The following is a 25,342-nucleotide window of genomic DNA, read 5'->3' as shown; positions in this document are numbered from 1 at the left end:
GCAAAACCTCCTGAGACACATAAAATAAATCAATCTTATTTTTTAAGTTTTGATACATGCTACAATATGGATAAATTTTGAAACCATATTAAATGAAATAAGCTGGCTACAAAAATATTGCATGTATCCACTCATATGAAATACCTAAAATTGCCAAATTCATAAAGACAGAAAATGGTTCAAGGCCCAGAGGGAAATCAAGATAGATAACCTAAACCTGAATCTGAGCTCTGCTACCTGCTCCCTGCTTGACCTGAGGTAGTTCCCTGTGCCCTACTCAGTATCGCACTTTCTCTCATGCCATACCGTCTCATACCACGAGGAGTGAATGACCGAACATCTGTAAAAAGAGGCCTTTAACTGTCAATTAAAACAGGCTTCAGAGACAAATGGACACTCGAAAACAGAAAATAAACACTAATGTCTACAACATTAGTAATTCCACATTCTCACAAAATATGAATCAAACACTGTTAACATGATGTGCAGAAAGATACTGTGCAGCTAGCTCATAACACACAAAACTCATTTCAATTACTTTGTTGGTACCTACCCTTTGCTATGTGTGGGATAACTCTTTTGTGTGTTTAAGACTATCTTGGGGATAGTGCTAGTAATAAGCACACAGAATCTGTTACCAGGCCAGGTTCACAGAGGTTTAAACAGAAGCACACTGGTAATGAAGCATAATGAGGGTCAATTTTGGAACTGCCTTAATTTTAACAGCTTTTTACATTCATTTCAGTTTGAACTTACAGACTTACAGAGGTCTAATTTTAGTTTATGATTTCTATTTAAGAGTCTACCTAGGTTTAAGGTTTGGGCTCAGGTATTCCCTTTGGGCAGTTATTTAATCCAGTTAGGTTTTAGGTTTTTCATGTCTGTGATACTTTTAAAAAATGACTACCTCAAAAATTTGTCAAGATTCAATAAGCTAATATGTGGAGGATATTTAGACCAAGGCCTAGTGTTCAGTAAGTTCAAAATATAGCAATTACTATCAGCTGAAGAAAATGCTATGCTGTAATAGTTTAAATGAGAAATTTTCAACGGTTTTCTGTATGTATGTATTCTTTAAAATATCAAAGTAACTATATAATTCATAACTGTGAATGTTGCACTCATTTCAAGCTGAGTACCAAATCTGACCTAGTCCAGATTACTTATCTTTTAAATTTCCAGGCTATGATGAGGTAAAGCCGAGTTAGCTAGTGACTGAATACACTGCAGAAGAACACACACATCTGGCTCCTAGGAACCATTTCCTGAAACTGTACAGTGATTTAGCTAACCTAATCGGGATCTATAAAACTTTCAGTATTTTCTTTTTCTCTTTTCTTTTGGTTTTTTGAGACAGGGTTTCTCTGTGTAATAGCCCTGGCTGTCCTAGAACTCACTGTAGACCAGGCTGGCCTTGAGCTCACAAAAATTTGCCTGCCTCTGCCTCCCGCAGTATTTCCTTTTAATAAGCCCTTAATATACACTCTGCCAGCTAAGAAACAGACATGGTTAACTTCTAGACTCACAACTTACCACAGTTTATACCACATATATCTACATACATTTATGTAAGCAAACTTGAAAAGTTGGCTATACTTGGATTTCCAGTAAGTTGTACTTACAAGTCAGTACAAAAGCAATTTTTTTAATGACTAAAAGATGTGTTACTTACCAAATTTTCTCTTTCAATCCTTTGTTGTTCCCTCTGTCTGTTGAGGGCACTATGATATAACTTAGGGGGATGGCCAATAGATCTTCCGGGGATTGTACTTTTACTTCCTGGTTTTTCAGCCTGTCTTGACAGTTCCTTCAAAAGCCTCTGATTTTCCCGATCGATCTGCCTCACCTCCTCTCTTGTGAAGGAGTAGTTTTTCCTGGGCATTACTGCAGGCTGATCAAAGTGATGTTTCTGTGGTCCCTTCTTATCTAATTGCAGAAAAGCTACAGAAGGAAACAGAAAAGTGAAAGTGGCTAAACAAAGTAGCTACGATGGTACACATTTCTTAAAAATATCAACTAAATTAACAGAAGGGATGAAATGAGCTAATGATTTCTCTGTGTACGAAAAAGACTGGATGCAGCTTAGAGTTTTACGTCCCTGGGTCCTTTGGGCACAGAAGCTCCCGCAAACGGGGATTCATGTATGTACGTGACACTAGTTCTTAGGCAGGTAATTCACAAAACATACTCCTGCCACATCTACTGTTTTCCTACAGCAGTTTGAATAGCTAGGGACTCTAGGAACCTCTGGGTTGAGTGCACTGATAAAATAATTTAGGTACACTTTTTGTTAATGGGAGGGCATGATTCAACAGTAACAACAGACGTTCTTGGCAATGACTAAAGGAAGAAATGGCAAAAATAAATCCAGACCGGACTAGAATTAACAACTTAATCTGGAAGTATTACACCACAAAAGCCATGGGTTTTAATACTGTTAAAGTACTTCTGCTATGAATGCCAAACATTAAGCATAAGCCAAAATGAACACATTATATTAAAGATATTTCAGGCCAAGAAAAAAATTTGCACACTATGATTACAAAATGATTTTTGTTGGGGTGGTGGTGGGAACTGAACCCAGGGTCTTGTCCATTATAGGTGAGCATGGTACTACTGAGCTATGTTCTCTGCCTGAAAAGAATTTTTAGCAACACGCTTAAAAACTGTTACAAAAAATTTCAGTAAGCATAAATATTACTACCCACTTGTGAAAAGCTTCTAAAACCACTTGGTGAATGTTTCTACTTGAGCATATTATAAAGTAGTAATATATTTGATCAGGTTAACAAGTGTAGTTCTGGTTTTATGGTATTTTTAAGATTAAACCTTAATTCTGCGTGTGCATGGCCGTATCTGTCAGGGTGCATGCCATGTGCACATGGAGGACAGAGCCAACCTGTGGACCAGGCTCTCCTTCCACCTCTCCGCATATTCCAGGGACTGAACTCGGGTTTCCAGCCTTGTGCAGCAACTGCCCGACAATGTCTACTTGTCCTCTCCACAGCCCTTAAAACAGTGTTTGTAAGTAGTGCCTGTTGCTATTTGACTACATGCTATTCCTTTTTACATGTCTAGTTTATCATCTTGTTCTGTTAGACATAGTGCTGCAAAGGGAAGAGGTATTTTTAAGCCCCATTTACAGAGTTTAACCCAATCGTTTGGGCAAGTGAGCAGCAAAGCAGTAATTTTACTTATGTTTATACCACAGACTCCAAAGACTACTGAAGATTATAGGAACAAACAAAACAGATACATAGTAGCTTCCTCAAGAAAAATCAAGGAATTAATGGTTGATAATTAATCAATGGTAGTTGAAAACCACACCAAGTAAATGACAAATACACATAAAAGCTGGGCGGTGGTGGCGCATGCCTTTAATCCCAGCACTCGGGAGGCAGAGGCAGGCAGATCTCTGTGAGATCAAGGCCAGCCTAGTCTACAGAGCAAGATCCAGGACAGGCTCCACAGAGGTTTCTAGATTTAGCTATATATGAAATTCTTTAGAAGCTCATTCTAAAGGAAATTAAATTATATTTCCTAATGACACTTTAGCTCATTAAACAATCAAGCAACAGCCTCCAAAGGGCAGCATTTAAGCTCTCTTCCACTGAACACAGCAAACAAAACAGGTACCTATTTACCATTGACAGTAGGTATTACTATGACATTTTAAAAAGTGACTATGCTAACTGGCATAAATATATACTCCAATTCTTTCAAATAAAATCTAAAAACAAGTTTTAACAAACTTTAAGGACTATAGATACATTTATATAGCTGCAACTACCTAAACATTTATTTACAAATACTGTTTTCTCTGGAAGTTTCCTTCATGAAGCAATGCCACACGAACTCTTGACATCTATCTATTTCAACCCGTAACCAGAAAGAGCCACTTCTGGCATCCTTTAACCCCCTTCCGAGTACCAGTTTTACTCTGGCCCTACTGGAAACAGAGAACACTTTAAGATGTGTATGTGATGCAACCAGGGGAGATGTCATAAAGGCAACATTGTCTCCACTCCCACAGCATTAGTTCTTTAAAAAACCCTTCCAGGGGTGGGAGGGGAGAGCTTGCTAGCAACGCTTGGGGTCCGATTCCCGGCTTCTCACAAAACCGGGTGGGAATTAGGGTACACAGGTGTAGTGTAATCTGATTCTAGCACTGGGAGGTAGAGGCAGAAGAATCAGTAGTTCAAAGCCATTCTCAGGTACATAGTGAGTTCCCTGATAGTCTGGAATACAAGAACCCATCTCCAAATAACAAAATAAAAATCTGTTCTGTAGACAGCCATAACCTCCATAGAAAAACCCAGTATAGTTACTTTATACAGCTGATTAAAAAAAAAAGATTTCTTTTTAAAAGTCAACAGTAATATCTAAATTTACAGATTTCTTATTTGCTTTCATAATTAAAAACTTGTTAGATGAGAAATTCTGTGACATTCTTTGGTGTTCCCCTCCTTTGAATTTCTGTAGGCTTCTTACAGCTCTGACCAACAGAGTACTGTCAAAATGGTATGTGACTCAAGTTTTAATTTATTTTAGATACAATTTTTTAAAGATTCACTTTACTTTTATTTTTTAGATTTTATTTTATGTGTATGGGTGTTATGCCTTCATGTATGCCTGTGTACTACACTCATGCCTGGTATACTGGGAGGCTCGAAGAGGGTGTCAGATTCCCTGGAACTGGAGTCACAGATGGCTGTGAGCTGCCATCCAGGTGCTAGGAATCAAACCCAGGTCCTCATAAAGAGCAGCCAGTACCCTTAGGCATTGAGTCCTCTCTCTGGCCCCCAAGACCATTTTACTTTTATGTATTCATATGTGTCTGTGTGTATCTGCCACATGCATGCAGATGCCCATCAAGTCCAGCAGAGGGGCAACAGTCCCTGGAGGTGTAGTTACAGGAAGTAGTGAGCTCCCTGATGAGAGACCTGGGCCCAACGTGTGACTTTCAAGGCTAGGGGCTCTGTACATACATGTGAGTGCGTGCATGCATGCGCACACATGCACTTGCCTTTTGTTTGCAGGAATACTTGTGCCTGGAGCCTGGAGGTATACATGCCTGATAGTAACTTGAGAATGCCATATGTATTTGAGACCACAGACCAGTCAAAGGAAGCCACATACAGGAACTTACATCCTATCACTGAAATCAGCTGTGGTCGCTGCTTTATATAACGTATCAGAGCAATAGTAACTACTACAAAATTTAGTACAAGGAAATGGAACACTACCGTGACACCTAAAATTCACGGCTCTAGGTCTGGAACCTGATGGCAGTAAGAGCTGGAAGAGCCTGGAAAAAACTGGGCGAGCTGAACAGGTGGCTCAGTGGTTCAGAGCACTTGCTGCTTTTGCAGAGGATTAGAGTTGGTTACCAGCTCTGTAGGCTCACAAGGACTCCAGTTTCAGGGGCTCCACCATCCTCTTCTGGCCTCCTCTGAGATTTGCATGCACATGTTGCACATGCAAGCAAAACTCATACACATAAAACAAATATAAAAAACGAAAGGTTGATGAAGCCTGATGGAATGAACTGGCCAACTGTTTAGCACCACTGTTATGGGGACAAGGAAAATGGCAAAAATTCCTGCCCTGCTGGTGGATTTCAGCTAAGATTTTCAAGCAGGACACTGAAAACACAATGATTTACATTATCCATAGTAAGACAGGATAGAGAAATATGATCTAAAACCAAGAATTGATCAGCTTTCAAAGAAAATATAGAGAAAATGTAAGACCCAGGATTTACAGGTTTAGAATAAACAACTACTCCTCCTTTATCTCCCCCAATAGGAGAGGTTCAAAGTACTCAAGAGCTTTCTCACCGAACCACACACACCTGAGGAACCTTGCCTGAACCTGGACCGTTGGAAAACAGGAATGCATTCTGTATACAGGAGAAACAAACAGTAGCGAAGAGATTTTAAAGCTATTTTTAAAATTGACATTTATCCCATTAACAGGTAGGCTCTAGGTTGAAGATACATCTCAGAAGGTAAGGGTACTTGTCTAGCATGCCTGAAACCCTAGTTTCATGGTTAGCACCACATACTACTTGGCATGATAGTATATGCGTGTACTCCTAGCACTCAGGAGGCAGAGGTACGAAGACAGTCAGTCAAGGCCATCCTCGGCTAAAAGCCTGCGTTATATGAGACCCTGTCTTAAGAAACAAAAAACAAAAAGACATGGTCTAAGTCCCACCACTTTAAATTTGGGAAGTTTATAACCATTTCCACCAACACAAGAAATAGTAGTATATGCCTATAATCCTAGCAACTGGGCAGCAGAGACAGGAGAATCACTACAAGTTCAAGGCTAGCCTGGATCTATAGAAAGTTTTAGGCCAGTCAAATCTCATAAAAAGACTGCATCCAAAAGAATCAAACAAGCACAAGAAAATGCTACGTGACTCTGAAAGCTAAGTCGCAAAGGGCTCTGAGATTTCTGTATTATTTTCTAGAACACTCTGCTGGGAGCCCCAAGTACCATGTAAGAAGTCTAATTATCCTTTGTGAGGAGAGACTATGAGTGCTGCCCACATGTACAGTTAACACTTCAAAAAATACTTTCTGGTAATTTGGTCTGATTTTTTAATCTTCCTTGGTAGCTTGATCTTTATCAATGTATTGTCCAGTTCTGTTTTGCTTTTATTATACATACATATAATTTGCTAATGTTATATATATTACTATACCAGTACTATACCTTTTCAGTGTACTTGGCTTATGTAGTAATATAAAATACCTCGCTTTGTCCTCATAGCACTTTTTATAACTTGAAATCTATTTTTATCCTAACAGGGATCATGCTTCTATTTCCTCCTTATAAAGGAGACACACCAGACATCACATCTTTTTTAAATTTCTACTTTTGTTCTTCCTAATACTACTACATACCTTTTCGGATTTTGTTGATTTATTCTCTCCCAGTATAACTGGTATTTAAAGAGTACCTACAGTTAGCATAACAGAAACTATCAAAAGAACTAGTGTTTTCCCCTTTTTACTGTAGCAAAATAGACAAAATTCAAAATTCACCATCCTATTTTTAGATGCACTGTTCAATGATACAATTCATTCTCCATAACGATGTATGTTGGAAACCAAAACTTATAATCATAAAAAAGCCAACTAAACAAACAAAAAACCTCACCAATCTCTGTCCTCCTTTTCTTAAACCCTGGAAATGACAATTGTGTCTCCATGATTACACCAGCACACAACACCATGGCCGCCTTTCTAGATGGCTGGGAGAGCTGGAACTCAGGCCCTTCCTCAGAAGGGCTTTACTGAGCTATCTCTTCAGCCTCCAGTGTTTGTCTTTTCCAGACTTCTTTCACTTAGCATAATGTTCTCTGGCCTCATCCACACCGTAGCATAGACAAGATCATTCTTCCTATTTAAGACTGAGTAATATTCTTGATTTAACTTTTTAACACAATCACAATGTCTTCTAGGTTAAAATAACTTACTTATATTGTTTGGTCTCTCTTCCTACAGCTTTTATGAAGTGCACCCCCTCTCATTTTTTCCTTTCTTAAAAAAGTTAAAAAATTATCTTCTCAAAAATTTTCTCCAAACTTCAGAATACAATGACTACTACAATAATAAATTGTAATTCCATTTTCCTAGGAGTTCTTAAACTTTTTGATTTTGAGGCCTAAACATTGAGACACCCAAATGTCTCCATGGGTTACATCTCCCAATATTTAATATGTAAAAACCCAATAGTACAAAAGAAAAAAAACAAAAAACTAAGCTATTTCCCCACCCTCTGTCAGTAACAATACACCGATCACACGTCAACCTAACATCTCTATTAGAAGCAGCAGGGTCGGAAGATGGCACAGAGGGCAAGGCCCTTGCTGCTGAGCCTGACAAGTCAAGTTTGGTCCATAGGACCCACATGGTAGGAGGAGTGAATGGACTCCCTCAGATTGTCCTCTGACCTCCATTCACATGCTCTGGCACATTTGTGCTCCTGGATACACACGTGCATGTGCACACATACTAAGTACATAAATAGAATTTAATTCCTTTTTAATAAAACACGTGTGTGGAAGAGCGGAACAGCTGTCTGTTTCTAAAAGCCTAGCTTAGCAGAAGACAGCTGGTTTCTGATGGCTGCTTTTGCACTGTGTGCTGTCATTGTCGAGGAGCCCCTGGAAGACTCCACTGATTCTACGCAGCAGACAGAGAATGCAAAAAGCAAGTCAAGGTCACCTTTATTAGTTACAATCCCTTTGTCCTTAGAGCTCTCTAAAATCACTGGCCTTGCTTAAAGAAAATCAGTTCTCAGTGTTAGGTTTATCATAGTGATAGGGCCTCTCTGCTGCCTTCAGCCTTTCTCAAATGCTTGATGTGTTCAGTAACCTGCCCGTAAAGATGAGATCAAACTGTAGTGCCAGGCAGGGCATGCTGCAGGCTCATCACCTCAGCAAAGCCTTCTCTCTCACTATTGGGGTCTGTAAAGCATTTTCCCTTAATCCCCTCCACAATATCCACATAGGTACCTTAGTAAAAACACTATAACCAGTTTCTTCATTTATCAATGCTTCCCTACTCTCACTTTTTCCTCTTACATTTTTCTTCTCAAAAGTGGAGATAAAATTTAAGACTATAAATTTTTAAAATGTCTTTACTTTGCCCTTTCAGAGTCCTTCAAAAGTGATCCAATTTTATATATATGAAGTATGAAATGTATCTTTAATCCAGTCCATTCAACTCCTTAAATGCTTACCAAATATACCAGACTCATGATAGCACCTTGTATCAAAATGTGTTTACTGCTCCATTTTCTAAGTCCCTCAATGCCTAGTCAAGGATTTCTAGTTCAAGGTTAAATATCTAATTCCAGTTGGTTTTTGGACATTGTGCAGAATGGGAATTCCCCAAGTTAACCTCCTCATAGAGCTAAGAGGCTGAAATGGTACTAATCTTTCAAGGTCTGTTAAAATTATGTTTCTAGTACCAGGCTGCATTGATATATCTATTAGTTCTCAGTGAACATTGATATATCTCTTAATTCTCTGTCTAGACTGGACTCAACAATTTATATCAACTACCACATCCTGTAGTTACTGTTTAGTTCAATAACAGCAAAGCCTAAAGCTTTGTGTTTCAATTCCCAGAATCTCATCTACTTCACTAAGTGCCCAATTCAACACTGTTTCACCATTCCACTGACTATATTGGGATATTTGCTCTTCTACCCGTCTATTAATTTTTATTTATATTTAATAAGCAACAATCTTTCAAACCACTATTTTACACTGTTTGCTACATGGGCATTCCTTACTATTTGAAAATTTGCCTGTTGTAACAATTTGTGAAATTTTTTACTCGAAACTCATTTCGGGAATTAAGTTTTTCTCTTGAACTCCTATACTTAAGCTAGTGAAAATGTTTACATTGGGAGGACACAGTATGCTGTTTGCTTACAGGACCATGTTCTACTAGAAGGTTTTTAAACATGTTGTAAATTGAGCATGAATAATAACTTTCGAAAACTAAAGATGTATCTTATGCAATCAACTAACAGTCTGAAATGTTTTACTATGAAGACTTCCCTGGGGGACTATTATTCATGGAATCCAACAGTAGGTATGCTAATTAGCAACGTGTCCCCTCTGTTCCTTTGCCTTGGTTACAAGCACTTGGTGCTTATGGTGATGCACAACTTTAACTTCAGTCCTCAGAATGCAGAAGTAGGAGGAGCATAAAAGTTCAAGGGCAGCCTGGGCTATGCAGAACCTGTCTCAACAACCAAAGGCCAGAGGAATTACTGCAAGTTTCTTATAGCAAGGCTTGCCACTGTATATCGAATAAATGGAAAAATTTCCATGGTATTTTAACTGTAACTGAGGAAAGTGATCAGGAATTGGGGGGTGGTAATCACTGTTCTGACTTAAAATCTATCTATCTATCTATCTATCTATCTATCTATCTATCTATCTATCTATCTATGTTCTTAGCATCTAGCTAAGTTTTAGAAACAGTTTAGATGGTAACAAGGATGCTTGTATCTGTTTTTTGAGGCTTATTTTTATATGTATGGGTGTTTGCTGGAAATGTATGTACATGTACCATGCATATGCAGTGCCCAATAAGGCCAGAAGGTGTTGGAATTCTGGAACTGTAGCTACAGATGGTTATGAACATGTGTGTGCTGCGAACTAAACCCAGGTCCTTTGGCAAGAGCAGCAAATGTTCTTAATCACTGAGTCATCCCTACAGCTCTTGCTTATTATTGTATGCGTTGTCGCATACATCCTAGTGTGCACGAAGGAAATGGTATGTTGACAGGAACCATGACCCTTTGTCAAGTAGAAATGCAATAGGCACTGGGCAGGGCAGGGTTAAATGGTTAGCTGTCTGGGTTCTAATTTTACCACAGCAGAATACATATTTGAATGGGATTCCAGGGTGATCTAGATGCACCCTAAAGTTCGAGGAACTGCAGCGAACAAACCTAACTGCCCAATTGGCACCTATTTCTACCTCCTCCACAATAGACCCTGGGCCTTCCACCTCCCACTCCTAACTCCAGCCGGAGTCTGATTTGCTTCAGCTATCTCTCTCTTCTTGGCCAATGACTAGTTCAGGAAAGAAGAGTGTAACTAAGTCAACTTGTGGAAATAAACTAAGTGCAGGTTATCTGGAGACATTTCTTACAAAGGTTCTTGTCCTTCAAGAGCTAAAGGAAGTGTTTCTCTGGACAGTCATGTCTGAAGGTGAATGGTGAAGACCACTGCAGATCCTTACTGTAGCTCAAGAGAGAAGACAGAACTGCCTCAGAAAAGAGGTAGGCATTTAGAGTTTGAGAGGAATTGAAAACTAGTCTGAAAGTTCTAGTCCTAATTGATTGTCTTTGCAATGATCTGACAAATTCAAATGATATTCAAATGTTTTATGGAATAATGGAATATATCTGGCAAGTTATTAAAATGTCAATCATCTCAAAGATATGGACCAGAAAATCCATGCATATTTATAGCACATATATGTTTAGTTATTAATATTCAAATTTAATATACAGAATTTAAAAAATTACCTTTCAATAGATGATTAAGGTCCATGGTGTCATTTAAGACTTTTTGTTTGGATCTATGGTCTAGATTTGCATCTAACACTGATGATTTTGGAGCAAAATTCTGCCCATGCTTTTCTTTCCTTTTGGCTGACTTCAGAGATCTTAAATCATTTTTTAAAGCCTCCACATCCTCATACACATCCCGGCTCACATTTTCTTGCCTTTTAACTTTTACTTTCTGATCATGTGATGGGCCCAATTCAAAGGACTGAACAGGGCTGATGTCTGGAGTTGACAAAGGAGTTACATCTGTTACAGTTTCTTCTGATTCCACATTACAGTTACCAGTTTTTTGTTTAGCACTGGAAGACTGTGTACCTACTGATTTTCTTCCTGATTTACATCTTTGTTTTGGTGATGAGAGGGTTACGCCAGAAACATGTTTCCTTGATGATGAGCGTGAATCACATTTATGGGTATCAGATCCTGTACCTGTATCTGACAAGTCTGAACTTGATCTTGAAGATGAGGAAGACAGAGAAGAGGAGGAACTGACTTTGGAATACTTTTTATTTACATTTTTTTTGAAGTTATTAGAGGGCTTAGCTGACTTTGACCTCACATGATATTTTTTCCCATCGTCGCTGCTTTCCTCTCCATCCGTGTAGTAATCATCTTCACCTTTTGCAATTTTAGGAATTCTATTTGGAACAGGCAAGTGTAATTTGTGTCCTTTTGGAGCATCACGTGATTTTTTGGATCTTGAAGTGGCTAACGATGAGGAACTTCTTGTTTGTGTAGCATCATTTTCTACATGATATTCCTTTGAGGAAACTTTTGCTTTTCTTTCATTTCCTTTCTGAGTAAGGTAATTTTCCTTTGTTTGTATTCCAAGTTTCAAGTTCACATTTTCTGTGTCATTATCTATTCTCTCTTTAAGGTCATTGTTTTGTATTTCAAATTTCAAGCTTACATTTTTGGTGTCCTTCTCTATTCTTGCCTTAAGGTCATCATTTTGCTTGTGAAAAACTAAATCACTGTCACATTTTTTTGAATCTTCAAAATCGCTGTCAAAGAAAGAATGGTCCACTTCACCTTCTGATATATCTCCAAATCGATCCATGATGTCAAAGGTATATCTGAAAAGGAGAACAGTTCAACCATCAGACTGGAGTAATTTCTAAGTATGTTTCATTTGTATTTTCCCCAAGTGAGAAATGTTAGTCTACAAAAAGAGAACCATAGGTTGGGCGGTGGTGGCGCACGCCTCTAATCCCAGCAATTGGGATGCAGAGACAGGCGATCTTTTTGGGTTCAAGGCCACCCTGATCAAGTTCCAGGACAGCCAAGGCTACATAGAGAAACTTTATCTCGAACCCACCCCACCCCCAAAAGTTAGAACTATTTAAAAATAAAACAGGTTTGTGAAGTCATGACGGGGTTTTAGAGATGTCAAGTTATACCAATAGTCCCAGAGCTCACAGGAAAACGAGATCATCAGGGAAGGCTTATCACAGAGAGCAGTATCTTAAGCCAAAGGAAATCTCCCTTCTATATAGTCCAGTGAGAGTTTTAAATGAGGACAAGACAGGCTTTTAGCTATTTGTTCTGTCACACAAAACACCAAAACAAAGTAACTCCAGGAAGATTTATTCTAGCTCATGGTCTGATCCTCCATGGCAGCCAAGAGGTGGGCAAAGGTACAGGGCAGGCCCTTCAGTGACACTCCCAGTCAGTCATCTGTTGATGCTCATGGGACTCCTCTTCAGTTTCTACCACCAACCCAATGAACCACTGTTAGGTTAAAGCCCGACTGCTTTAACTCTCCCTGAAGTCTTCTCCCAGACACACTCACCTAAGCTTTGTTAATCTCTCCCAGGGATCTCTCAATCAAATCAAAATGCTAAGCATGATTCGTAATTGGAGTAGATATTAAAACCTCACAGGGTCAGCTAAGCCAGTTCAATCACCGATTATTCTGGTGGTAAGAATGCAGTATAAATCCCAAGCTTCAGCATCCGACTACTTGCTCATCACCTCACTCTGTCCTTTACTGCACACACTCAAGACAAAGCACACAGGAAGCTGTGACGTCTATCCAATTCTCTCCATCCTTTCTCACTGAGCAACAGAAACCCCCAAGATACATAAACAGGCTGTACAGGTAGCTTCCAAAAAAACTCCTGAATATTTAATCACAAGCTATGACATAACACAGGTAATATTACTGCAGAAAAGTATACATGACTCACTGCATTAAAGGGGGTCTGGTATGAGACACTTTATAGTTGGTAGCCATTTGTCTAAAATCAAAGAATAGCACATTATTTAGACACATGAAATTCAACATTAGAAGAAATGAATTAAACTTCTAAATAGTTATTTTTGGTATGGAGTAAGGATATTATTACTTAAATTACTTGACCTATATATAGGTTTATACACATCAACAATGATTTAAACATTATATAAAATATTTTACTACCCCAACACAATTAGAAGCAAGCTGAAAACACTACTATAAAACTATAGCCTTTAGAAAGTATTTCTTCACTTGTTTTCAGTGACCTAAAAGCAATATCACATTATTACTGATAATCTTAGTTCAGTCTTTAGCTTCTAATTGACTCTCCATTAAAAACAAAACCTCAAAAACCCCAAAAGAAGGGGCTGGAGAGACGGCTCAATGGGTGGAGCACTTACTGCTCTTTAAGAGGACCCAGGTTCTCAGCACCCACACGATGACCATAATTCTAGTCCAGGGAGATCTGCATCCTCCTCTGGCCTCCACAGGCGCTGGGCATACACATGGTGCATAGACATGCATTCAATCAACCCCCCCCCCAACAACAACAACAAAACAATCAGGGCGTCCCAGGCAGCTCATGTTATTGCTGGAAGCAGAGAAAAATAAGCATCTTATCTGCCTCTGACTGTTGCCAAAGAGCATAATAATCAGCTATGCCTGTAGTAATGGTAATGAAACCTCGGAGCCAGTTAGTTTGACCTCGTGAAAGAATATGTAGCATAAGGCAGCTTAAGGGAGGTTAATGGAGGAGGAATTCTTTATTTTGGCTCATGGTCCATCACAGAAAGGAAGGATGTAAAGCAGAGCTGCACATCTCATGGCAGAGGGAAGGCAAAGTCAGTGGGGTGCTGCCAACCACGTTCTTCTAGTCACCTCCAGAATGTCCTCACAATTATACTCTGAGGTGCTTTTTACTTAATAATCCAGGTACTTATCAACCTAATCAAACTGATAATTAAGTTCAACCATTTAAAAGGGCTGACACTGTACAGGTTCAAAAACAAAATACATATATAAATAAAAAATTCAGCAGGAACTCCTAAGTCTACAATAATATTCAAAAGGGAAAAGTAAGTGCTATGTTGAAAAACAGGCATACAAATGATTCCATTATTAATAAGGAGCCAATGAGGCAAGTATGTGATTACTGTATTTAAATTATAATTAACTCGAGTACAGTAAATTGGGCACTAGAAGATTATGTAATGTGTATCCTACAGAAGCCAGGACATACTGAATTAATTTTTACTTACTATTATGTGGCCCCACAGCCTAAGGAAAGGCATAAAAATAAGTATGGCCGGGCGTTGGTGGCGCACATCTTTAATCCCAGCACTTGGGAGGCAGAGGCAGGCGGATCTCTGTGAGTTCGAGGCCAGCCTGGGCTATCAAGTGAGTTCCAGGAAAGGCACAAAGCTACACAGAGAAACCCTGTCTCGAAAAACTAAAAAAAAAAAAAGAAACTAAGTATGGAGATGATTTAAGGAGTAACAAAATTTCTATCATTAACAATGTCAAAGTAAGTATGTATATTCACACATTTTATCACAAGAGTAACTTTTTCTGTCTTTGTTTTGAAGCATTCTTATATATTAGAAATGAATTTTAGCCGGGCGTTGGTGGCGCACGCCTTTAATCCCAGCACTTGGGAGGCAGAGCCAGGCGGATCTCTGTGAGTTCAAGGCCAGCCTGGGCTACCAAGTGAGCTCCAGGAAAGGCGCAAAGCTACACAGAGAAACCCTGTCTCAAAAAACCAAAAAAAAAAAAAAAAAAAAGTAAAGAAATGAATTTTAGTTTTTGCTTTGTTGAGACACAGTCTCACTAGGTAGCCTTGTCTGGTCTAAAACTTGCTATGTAGACCAGGCTGGCCTCAAACTCAGAGACTAGCCTACCCTGACCCTAGGAAGCTGGAATTAAAGGCATGCACAACCACACCCAGCTAGGTATAAATCTTATTCATTTACTTATTTACAATTTGCAGTGTTGAGGATTAAACCCGAGGTCTTGGACATGCTGGATAGGCTCCCTGCCACTGAGCCTATCTGCCCATAGACTTGTAAACTGTTGACTGTAACCTATCCTTAAATGCTTAAGGGAATCTGACTCTTAAATCTGTAATTTGATATGTAATGTTTAAGTGTTTAATTTCTTTTGATAAATTTATAAATGTAACTTGTTAATTATTTGAAATACTTAAACATGAAATATAAGTTAAAATTATGATAAGCAGGTTCACAAAAGTCACATATAGCTGGGTGGTGGTGGTGCATGCCTTTAATCCCAGCACTCGGGAGGCAGAGCCAGGCGAATCTCTGTGAGTTCGAGGCCAGCCTGGTCTACAGAGGGAGATACATGACAGCCACCAAAACTACACAGAAAAACTCTGTCTCGGAAAAAAAAAAAAAGTCATATATAATGTCCAGTAAAATTTAATAATTTATAAGCTAAGTAAAGATCAAACAAAAAAGATGGAATCCCCTCACATATCTAGGGCAGTTTTAGCTATCACATTTATCTGTATAGATATCAAAGTCTATTCTCTCAAATAATTTATAAAACTAAAATTTAATTTTTAAAAGATAAAGGTAGGAATCCCCTTTTATTCCTTATCAACACAATTAACAGCAAATGTTATCTTTTTTGAATATATTTTTCATTGGGACTCTGCAATAATCGTATCTTGTCCTCCTGAAAAAGGCTAAATTTTTACAAGGGTAACTTGAACGAAGGAAGCATGGAATCTAGGGCAAAGGAATGGAGATTTTTCCTTTCACAAACAGATTTAAACTTAGGGCAAAGGGATGGAGACTTTTCCATTCACAAACATTTCTAAACATATCATAATTGTTGCTTTAAACTAACTTTATGAAAGTAAGTTCTTGCAGTAGAAGTCCTAGCAAGTATTTTAAATAACTGTCAATGACATGATATTAAGTTCAAATTAGAGATTTAATGTCTTCTTTACTACAAATATGATGTCTATGACCTGAGGACAGAGTCACCTTCTAGAATCTTTGTATAAGGCATGGGGACATCAGCATCAGTGATACAAATAGCAGAACATCTAGAATGTGTGTGTGTGTGTGTGTGTGTGTGTGTGTGTGTGTGTGTGTGTGTGTGTGCAGGTACCTGTGGAGTCCTGTACAGTGTATAACTCTGGAGCTAGAGTTATAGGCTTCTGTGTGTGAGATGCACCACAGAGGGTACTGGGAAGCCAACTTGGGGCTTCTGCAAGAGCAGTTCAGCCTGCTAACCACTGAGCCACCTCTCCAGCACCTGAAATATTTTTAAAAAGACATCTGACAATTTGTTTTCAGAGACATATAAGAGTCAGAAACTCTTTGAATCACAACTTCATTTGTAAGACATTTGTAAGAATAAAAACATAAAAGATAGAAATGAGAGTAATCACATAATTACTTGTGACAGATAAAAACTGCATACAGTAAAATTATTTCATTAAAATATTGAGATCACAGGCCAGCAAAGTACTATTCAGGATCAACTCCGGTTTGTTATGATAATGCAGAGAGTTTACTGGAACACAGCTCTATTCACAGGTTTATGTATTGCCTCAGACAGCTTCCACATTACAACTGTGAGACTCGACAGATCGACCCAGACATCAGAATGTTTATTATGTAATTCACTTGCAAAGTTTGTAGAACTGATATAGTTAATATATATACCTGAAATAAATGCATATAGTTATCTGCACTGGAAGAATAACATGTACATATTTTAACAAAAAGTTGAGAGGAGACAAACTAAAAGTTGATTTTCTGGAAGATCCCACTAAATTTCCCACTGCTGTCATGACTACAGTGCACGGCACCTGAAGTTGTCCTTTGGCCCTCTACACACGAGCTGTCTTTTCTATTAATTTTCCAGGGTCCAACAGCAGAACCAGAAGATAAAAGGAGGTTTGTCTACAACTTTGCCTACAGTAGTGTCCTCACCAGGCTGGCTAGAGTTGGTGTGTGCTCATGCCAGCTACAAGCGAAGCTGAATTAAGAGGATCACTTGAGCTCTGGGGCTGGAGAACACTGGCCTCTGAAAAAAGGAGAGAAGAGGAGATGGGGTGAGAAGGAGGTATTACCATTCTTACCAGCCCAGGAGCTCCTGATGTCTTGTTCACCTTTACATCCCCACTGTCTAAAAAAGATCTACAAATATTAGGTAAACTCTAGCTGGGCTTGGTGGCACACACCTTTAATCCCCGCGCTAGGGAGGCAGAGGCAGGCGGATCTCTGTGAGTTCGAGGCCAGCCTGGGCTACCAAGTGAGTTCCAGGGAAGGCGCAAAGCTACACAGAGAAACCCTGTCTCCAAAACAAAAACAAAAACACCCAAACAAACAACAAAAAAACCAAAAAAACATTAGGTAAACATTTAAAGAATGTTTACCCCACAAAGGCATCTGGAGACTTAAGACAGCCCAGGTTCTTACTCTTTGCCCCCTAATCAAACCATCATGTTTTCAGCTTATGTTACTCAATAATTTTCTTTTCTCCTCATGAGAGGTGGCCCACTTCCTAGTGCATGTGAAATTTCTGAGGTGTTGTCTACACTCAGAATTTCTACTGGGTAAAAGTGGCTGTAAGCACCTAAACAGGTGATTTAACTTAATTTCCAAGAAAACTTATCTGACAATCTCACCCATTAGCAGTTCTTTTACTAAAATTTACATCAAAATTGCTGCGATTCCCTGTGAGTTCGAGGCCAGCCTGGTCTCCAAAGTGAGTTCCAGGAAAGGCGCAGAGCAACACAGAGAAACCCTGTCTTGAAAAACCAAAAAGAAGGAGGAGGTTAAGAGCATGGGCTGCTCTTCCAGAGGTCCTGAGTTCAATTCCCAGCATCCACACGGTGGCTCGCAGCCCTCTGTAATGAGATCTGGTGCCCTCTTCTGGCCTGTAGGCATACATACAGGCAAAACTCTGTATACATAATAAATAAATATTAAGAAAAAACAAAAACAAAAAAAAAATGCTGCAATTCAATTTACATTGGGGAGTAAGTAAGTAAGAAAAAACAATGGTTTTATAGGCTAGTTAAGATTATCTTACAACACCCCGGGAAAGGGTAAACTCAAATGACAGTTCGTGTGACCATAATAACCCTCTGGTGGGTCCAGACAGGTTCCTGTCAAAGCCACCTGGAGTTTACTAGACACCGATGTTTAGCTCATACTGCGCTAGCAATAGAAATCATAGTGCTTTCACGATACACCAGAAAGAATACACAGATAACCTGGAATTTAAAATGTCATTTTGTCCATTTGTGATAGCCCTTATCTGTCGAGATATCTATCTATCGGGGAGCCCCCAAATGGGGCATACAGAAATCTTGGCCCAAACTGTACACCTGATATTCAGGAATTTGAGGCTTCGTTCACGACCCCCCGGTCAGTACCCTCTCCAGACTCTGGGACGCAGAGAAGTCAAAAGACAGACAGTTCCTCGGGGCCTGTGGGTTCGGGGTCCAGAACTCAGAGAGAGGGCAGCGGTGGCCACATCTCCAGGGGGCTCGCACCCCGACTCCACCACGGCGCCTTCCCGAGTCCTGCGGGGCCGGGCTACCGTTTCCCCACCCCCCACCCCACCCCACCCCGCCGCCGTTTTCGTAGCGGTTACCACGCCGCCCGCGGGGCTGGCGACGCCGCCGGGGCTTGGGGGTGGGGGTGGGGAACGGACAGCCGGCGACCTCCCGCGGAGGTGCGGTGGTACCCACCCCGGGGATGCTCGCCTCCGTCGGGCTCCGAACCGGGGAAACGGACCCCGAACGCAGGGGAGGGTGGCCGGCCGCCGGCTGCGGACCGACCGGATGCGGAAGCCCGTGAGCCGCTCACCTGGGAAACGCGACCGCGGCGGCCTCTCGCGCCGCCGTGCCGCCGGGCGCGCCGGTCCGCGCCGGCTCCGCGCACGCGCACGCGCAGCCGCACCCCCGCCGGTCTCCCTCCGGGGCGCGCCAGGCCAGCCGGGGCGCGCGCATGCGTGCGGGCCGGCGGGAGCTTCCGGGGACGCGGTAGGCGGAAGGGGAACGGTGGGCGGGTTGCGGGGCCGCGTCTTCGGGGAAGAGGGTCCCGGAGCGGCATCTTCTCGACGGGGCCTCGGGAGGACGGGGAGGCATGCGGAAAGGAGAGCACCAAGGACTCCCTGCCGTACAAGACTCATCCACGCGCATGCCCACGGCGCAGCGGTAGGTCCAGGCACCCGGGATGACGACCGCCTACAAAGAATCGCTGAAATCTTGTAATTCTGTAACAAGACGACCATAATAATAATAATAATAAAATAGAGGGCGACTGTGTCTTTGGGGGGTATTTTATTCCAAGCAAAGCTCTGTTCACACAAACCATTCGTGGTGGCGCCCTGTCTTTACTCTCTGCACTCAGGAGCGGAGAGGAAGGGATCTCTGAGTTCGAGGCCAGCCTGGCCTACTTAGGGACTTCCAGGCCAGGCAGGGCTGTATCGTTAGACCCCGTGTCAAAGACATAAAATGCAGTTCAAGCAGAGTTAATGTGCAGCAGGGGCAGGTAAACCTATGAAGGAAGGCCCTTCCATTGATGATGGAGGTGTACGTTAGGCAATCTAAAAATGATCTCTACAGGCTATTGAGTGCCGTAACTTCTTGTTGAACTCTTGAACACATCGTAGGGATACGGATGGCACCCCACTCCCAGTCTCCGCCTTCTAATCACCAGAATACATTAATATGTTATTTTATATGGCATGGGGAATTTAGCTGATGGAATTAAATTTACATTATCCAGGAGCCCATTGTGTGTAATCACTAGGGCCCTTCTACGAGGGAGAAGCAAGCTTCCAAGTCAGTTAGTTATAGGGGCTGTGGCACAAAAGAGTGATGTGTGGAAGAGTCAACGAGCCAAGGAATGCATGCTGCTGTGGAAAGTCGAGAAGAGGAAAGAAATGGATTCTACCCTGAAAGAACTCAAACCTGCCTTAGATTTTAGACGTCTGACCTCCACAACCCTACTCCAAATAAGTCTGAGTTGTTTTATACCCTCTAACTTTGTAGTAGCTTGTTAGAGCTCTCAGAGAACACTTACACGAGACTACAAAGAAAGCAAGCACAGCCTGAACATTATATCCTAGGGACTACCACTGTGTTTTCTCAGAGCTGTGACAAAATCCTTAACACAATGAAGAAAGATTGGTTGGCTCACAGTTTGAAAGGGTGCAGTCCTTCATGGCACTGTCGAGCAGTTCATGTAATTGTGAGGCTGGAGAATCTGCCCTGCAGGAAGAGGCCAGGGCAAGGTGTAACGCCAGAGACACCTCTAGTGACCTCCCTCCCCCGGGGCCCCACCTCCTCTCTTTCAGCACCTGCTAATAATGCCAGCATATTATGAATCCATCCAGGATCACTCCATTGATGAGATCAGAGCCCATATGATGTCTCTGGAAATGCCCTCACAGACACACTCAGAGGCAAGCTTCACTAATTCCCTAGGCATTTCTAATCAAATGTGTGTGGATGATCACAACCACAGTGGTCACACTCAAGAAAGAACTCTTATTTTGAACAATGCATTTTATATTTTCTTGGTCCTGATTATTAACAAAGAGAAAGGATTTGTTTGTTTGTTTATTTATTTATTTATTTTGTTGGCTAAAAGAAAGGATTTCACTTAATTTTACTTAATGAAAATACTTGGGCACTGATTTCCAGGGTAGAAATCAGTATTTGAGTAGACATTTCTCCAAAAGAGATACACATAGCCAACAGCACAGGAAAACATGGCAACTTCACAAAGTGTGATGGTTCGAATGAGAATGGCCTCTATATATTTGAACACTTGGTCCCCAGTTGGTGGAACTGTTTGGGAAGGATTAGGCGGTGTGGCCTTGGAGGAGGTGTGTCACTGGGGGTCTCAGAAGACTTGCGCTATTTCCCAGTGTGCCTCTACCTCTTGGATTGAGAAGGGAGCGCTCAGCTGCTCCAGCTATGTGTCTGCTCTGCCATCATGGACTCTAACCCTCCGGAACTGGAAACCTAATTAAATGCTTCATTCTGTAAGTTGCCTTGGTCATGGTGTTTTGTCACAGCAATGGAAGAGTAACTAAGACACTATGTGTTAAGGAAATGCAAGTCAAAATCAGTGGTGGCGTATGAGATCACCATGTCTGCTGGGTAAATATGCTTTCCACATGACCAAAATTAGATGCTAGAACACAATAAAAACATATTCCAGGGCCAGGGAAGCAGTTCAACTGGTAAAAATATTTCCAAAGCAAACCTGACAACCTGAAATTTGATTCCCAGATTCCACAGCAGAAGGAAAGAACTGGCTCCTCAAAGTTTCTCTCTAACCTCTACAACTTCGCTGTGGCACACCTGTACCCCACACTCACACCAAACATACAAAACAAAACAACGAGGTACATTTTAGCCCCACTAGGACAGATTAAAAATAGCTCTTGCAGGAGCCGGAGAGATAGATGGCTCATCAGTTAAGAGAACTGGCAGCTCTTTCAGAGGTCCCTTAGTTCAAGTCCCAGCATCTATAATGAGATCTGGTGCCCTCTTCTGGCATTCAGGCAGAACACTACACACAAATAAATAAATCAATCTTTAAAAAAAAAAAAAAAACCTCTTGCAAAAACTAAAATAGACAACAAGATGGCAAAGACTCAAAGAAACTGGAAGCCTTTTGCACAGTCAATATGTAAAACAGCAGGATAGGAAATGCTATAGTAGTTCCTTGAAAATATTCGATAGAATTATATGAACCAGCAATTCCATTTCAGGATATATGCCCAAAAGAATCAAAGCAGCATCTCATATATTTGTACATCCAGATTCATAACATTATTATTTACAACACTCAAAATATAGAAACAACTCAAGAGTCTATTAACAGAGAAAATGTTATATATGCACTTGCATACACTACACAGTAGGATATTATCCAGACACACACACACACACACAAATGAAATCCTAATACATGCTATGAAATGAAGTTTAAAGATACCATGCTAAGTGAAATAAGCTAGTCAGAAAAGACAAATACACGATTCCATTTCTATGAGACTTAGAACAGTCAAATTCGAGAGAACAGAACAGAATGAGTATGAAGGGGTTGTGAGGCGGAGGGAATAGCAAGTTGTTTGATGGTAGAGTTTCTATACAAGCAGGCTGACAGCAGAAGTTCTGGACATGGACAGTAGTGACAGTTACACAGTATGAATGTACTCGCTACTACATGGTGTGAAAATGATTATGATGGTGAATTTTCTGTCTTGTGTATTTTACAATAGAAACATCTGGCTTTTGATAATGATTCTCTCAGATGCTGAATTTTTTTTAAGTCTTGGCTCATCACTGGTGTTTGTCCTTCTGGCTGTTATAACAGATTCTGTCGAGTGAGTAGCTCCTCTCTCACAGTTTTGGAGGAAGGAAAGTCAGAGGCCATGGTGCCAGCAGATAAGGGTTCCAGTGAAGTCTTGACTCCTGGCTCAGAGATGGCTCCTTCTCTGTGTCCTCTCACTTGGTGCAAGAGTCAAGGCAGCTGTCTTGTCTTCTTGAGACAGGGTTTCAGGGAGCTCAGGCTATCTTCAAACTCATTGTGTAGTTGAGGATGGCCTCGAACTCCTGATCTTCCTCCTCTTCTAAGTCTAGGATTGCAGGCTTGCCCCCACTACACCTGGCTCATAGGCCCCTTAAAATTTTTTAACCTTTATTTATATTTTATGTATATGGGTGTTTTGGCTGGGTGTTGTGCTCAAGGAAGCCAGAAGAAGGTGCTGGATGCCCTGGGACTAGAGTTACAGATGGTTATAAGCTGCCATAGGGGTGTTGGAAATCTCATCCTGGTCCTCTGGAAGAGCAGCCAGAACTCTTAACTGATGAGTCATAGCTACACTGCTGTGGGATGGTCTGTATGTCAATTTGCTCTGTTTGGTCAATAAATAAAACACTGATTGGCCAGTGGCCAGGCAGGAAGTAGGTGGGACAAGGAGAGAGGAGAATTCTGGGAAGCAGAAGGCTGAGGCGGAGAGACACTGCCAGCCGCTGCCATGACCAGCAGCATGTGAAGATGCCGGTAAGCCACCAGCCACGTGGCAAGGTATAGATGTATGGAAATGGATTAATTTAAGCTATAAGAACAGTTAGCAAGAAGCCTGCCACGGCCATACAGTTTGTAAGCAATATAAGTCTCTGTGTTTACTTGGTTGGGTCTGAGCAGCTGTGGGACTGGCGGGTGACAGAGATTTGTCCTGACTGTGGGCAAGGCAGGAAAACTAGCTACACTACACCCTTCTGCCCGCCCCCTTTTACGAGGCACTAACATCATCTATACAGGCTGTGTAAATGCAGTAACTACTTTCCTGGAGGCACACCTTCTAATAGCCAATCACTGGTAATTAGGCTTCAACACAGGAATTTGCAGGGAGACTTAAACATTCAGACCATATCGATCATTTTTTTCTCTGCCCTCAACAAATACGTGAGGTAGCACCTAGAGGATTCAAAAACATGAACTAACCCTATGCATTTTGGGATCATAAGATATCAAATAGTCAGCTGGGTGGTAGCAGTACACGCCTTTAATCCCAGCACTTGGGAGGCAGAGGCAGGCAGATCTCTGTGAGTTCCAGGACAGCCTGGTCAACAGAGCAAGTTCCAGGACTGCCAGGACTGTTACACAGATAAACCTTGTCTTGAAAAAAAAAATCACATAGTCATAACTTACAACTTGCCAATCATTAATATTGGATATCAAAGTCCAGTAGAGTTTCCCTTTTTTGTTTTTGTTTTGTTTTGTTTTGTTTTTTAGTTTGTTTGCTTTTATCTTGATTTTTTGAGACAAGATTTCTCTGTCTATCCTGGAACTCCCTCTGTAGACCTGGCTGGCCTTAAACTCATGGCAATTCACTTACCTCTGCCTCCCAAATGCTGAGATTATATGCCACCATGCCTCGCTTTTTTTAGGTTTTATAACTTGAAAACATTAGTGCATTAGTAAAAATTAAATTATATGTCTAGGATCTATATTATTAACTTCACAACAAGCAGACATAAATATCAGTTCTCTGTGCCCCCTGATGCTGTCTCCACTCAGTGGAAGGGAGTGGATTATAAGGATTATAGATCCCTAGGGCCAGAAATGGGAACTTTAATGTATTTTTAGTAACAAATCACTAGCCTGATGATCCACCAAAAACTGATTAATGTATTTATTCTGCTAGATTGTGGTAGGTCATTAAAAGACTAAACAAATGAGTTATACTTACTATTAAGCACTCATCATGTAGGGGGCAGGGGTGATGGTGGTGGGATGGCTCAGTGGTTAAGAGCATCTGTCACTCTCACAGAGGACCTGAATTCAGTCCTGGAACCCATATCTGGTTGTTTACAATGGTCTATATCTCCAGCGCCATGGGATCCAATGCCTCTTTCTAGCCACTTAGGGCGCCCCCCCCATACACACAAATATAAACATTAAACAGAAAATATCCCCCCCCCCCGTGTATCCCACTCCCCATTTTCTCCTGAGGGCACCAAAGGAGACAAATACAACACAGCATCAGCTTTAAGAAAATGTGCAGATTTGCATGCCTGACACTGTCATGAAGAGGCCCATGCTAACCTCTTGGAGGGTAACAACACATCGTCTCCTGGGCTATGTGTCAGCCGGTTGCCTCTCCCCTAAAGACCTAGTCTGGAAGAGCAGAGTCCACGGCTGATAGCAAGCAGCCCACCAAATCGAGTGTACGGGTGACTTATTTGCAGGTAATTCATAATGCAAAGACAATTGACACCATATTCTCTGGATTTCAGGTCAACAGGGAATGTGTCTGGTTTAGTGATATACCTTGGTAATTATTTGCCCTTACATAAGCTGATCTAGCTTTCAGTAATTTAAAATCGGTTTCTTTTTAAAGAGTAGTGACTTTGGGTATCTTTCCCCTTTTACTTAAAATAGATTCTTTTCTCACATAATATATGCTGATTACACT

At 41.0% G+C, this 25,342-nt stretch overlaps 1 protein-coding gene across 5 annotated transcripts in view; it reads right to left on the bottom strand.

The window, feature by feature from the left end:
- Positions 1-25,342, bottom strand: part of Cfap97 (cilia and flagella associated protein 97) — a 42,748-nt gene that overhangs the window by 13,131 nt on the left and 4,275 nt on the right. Inside the window, exons 1-5 of one of the 5 annotated variants that reach the window (XM_037211725.1) lie at positions 19,086-19,197; positions 17,317-17,410; positions 13,302-13,352; positions 11,071-12,188; positions 1,673-1,941 (exon numbers count right to left, since the gene is read on the bottom strand). In XM_037211725.1, the coding sequence (XP_037067620.1) occupies positions 1,673-1,941; positions 11,071-12,188; positions 13,302-13,348 (1,434 nt within the window). In that variant the 5' untranslated portion in view covers positions 13,349-13,352; positions 17,317-17,410; positions 19,086-19,197. The other 4 variants (XM_037211726.1, XM_028881171.2, XM_028881173.2 and 1 more) reach the window with 4 other exon arrangements.

Source organism: Peromyscus leucopus, chromosome 17 (assembly GCF_004664715.2).
Source record: "Peromyscus leucopus breed LL Stock chromosome 17, UCI_PerLeu_2.1, whole genome shotgun sequence".
Classification (NCBI taxonomy): domain Eukaryota; kingdom Metazoa; phylum Chordata; class Mammalia; order Rodentia; family Cricetidae; genus Peromyscus; species Peromyscus leucopus.
This window is presented reverse-complemented; position numbering and strand designations above follow the sequence as displayed.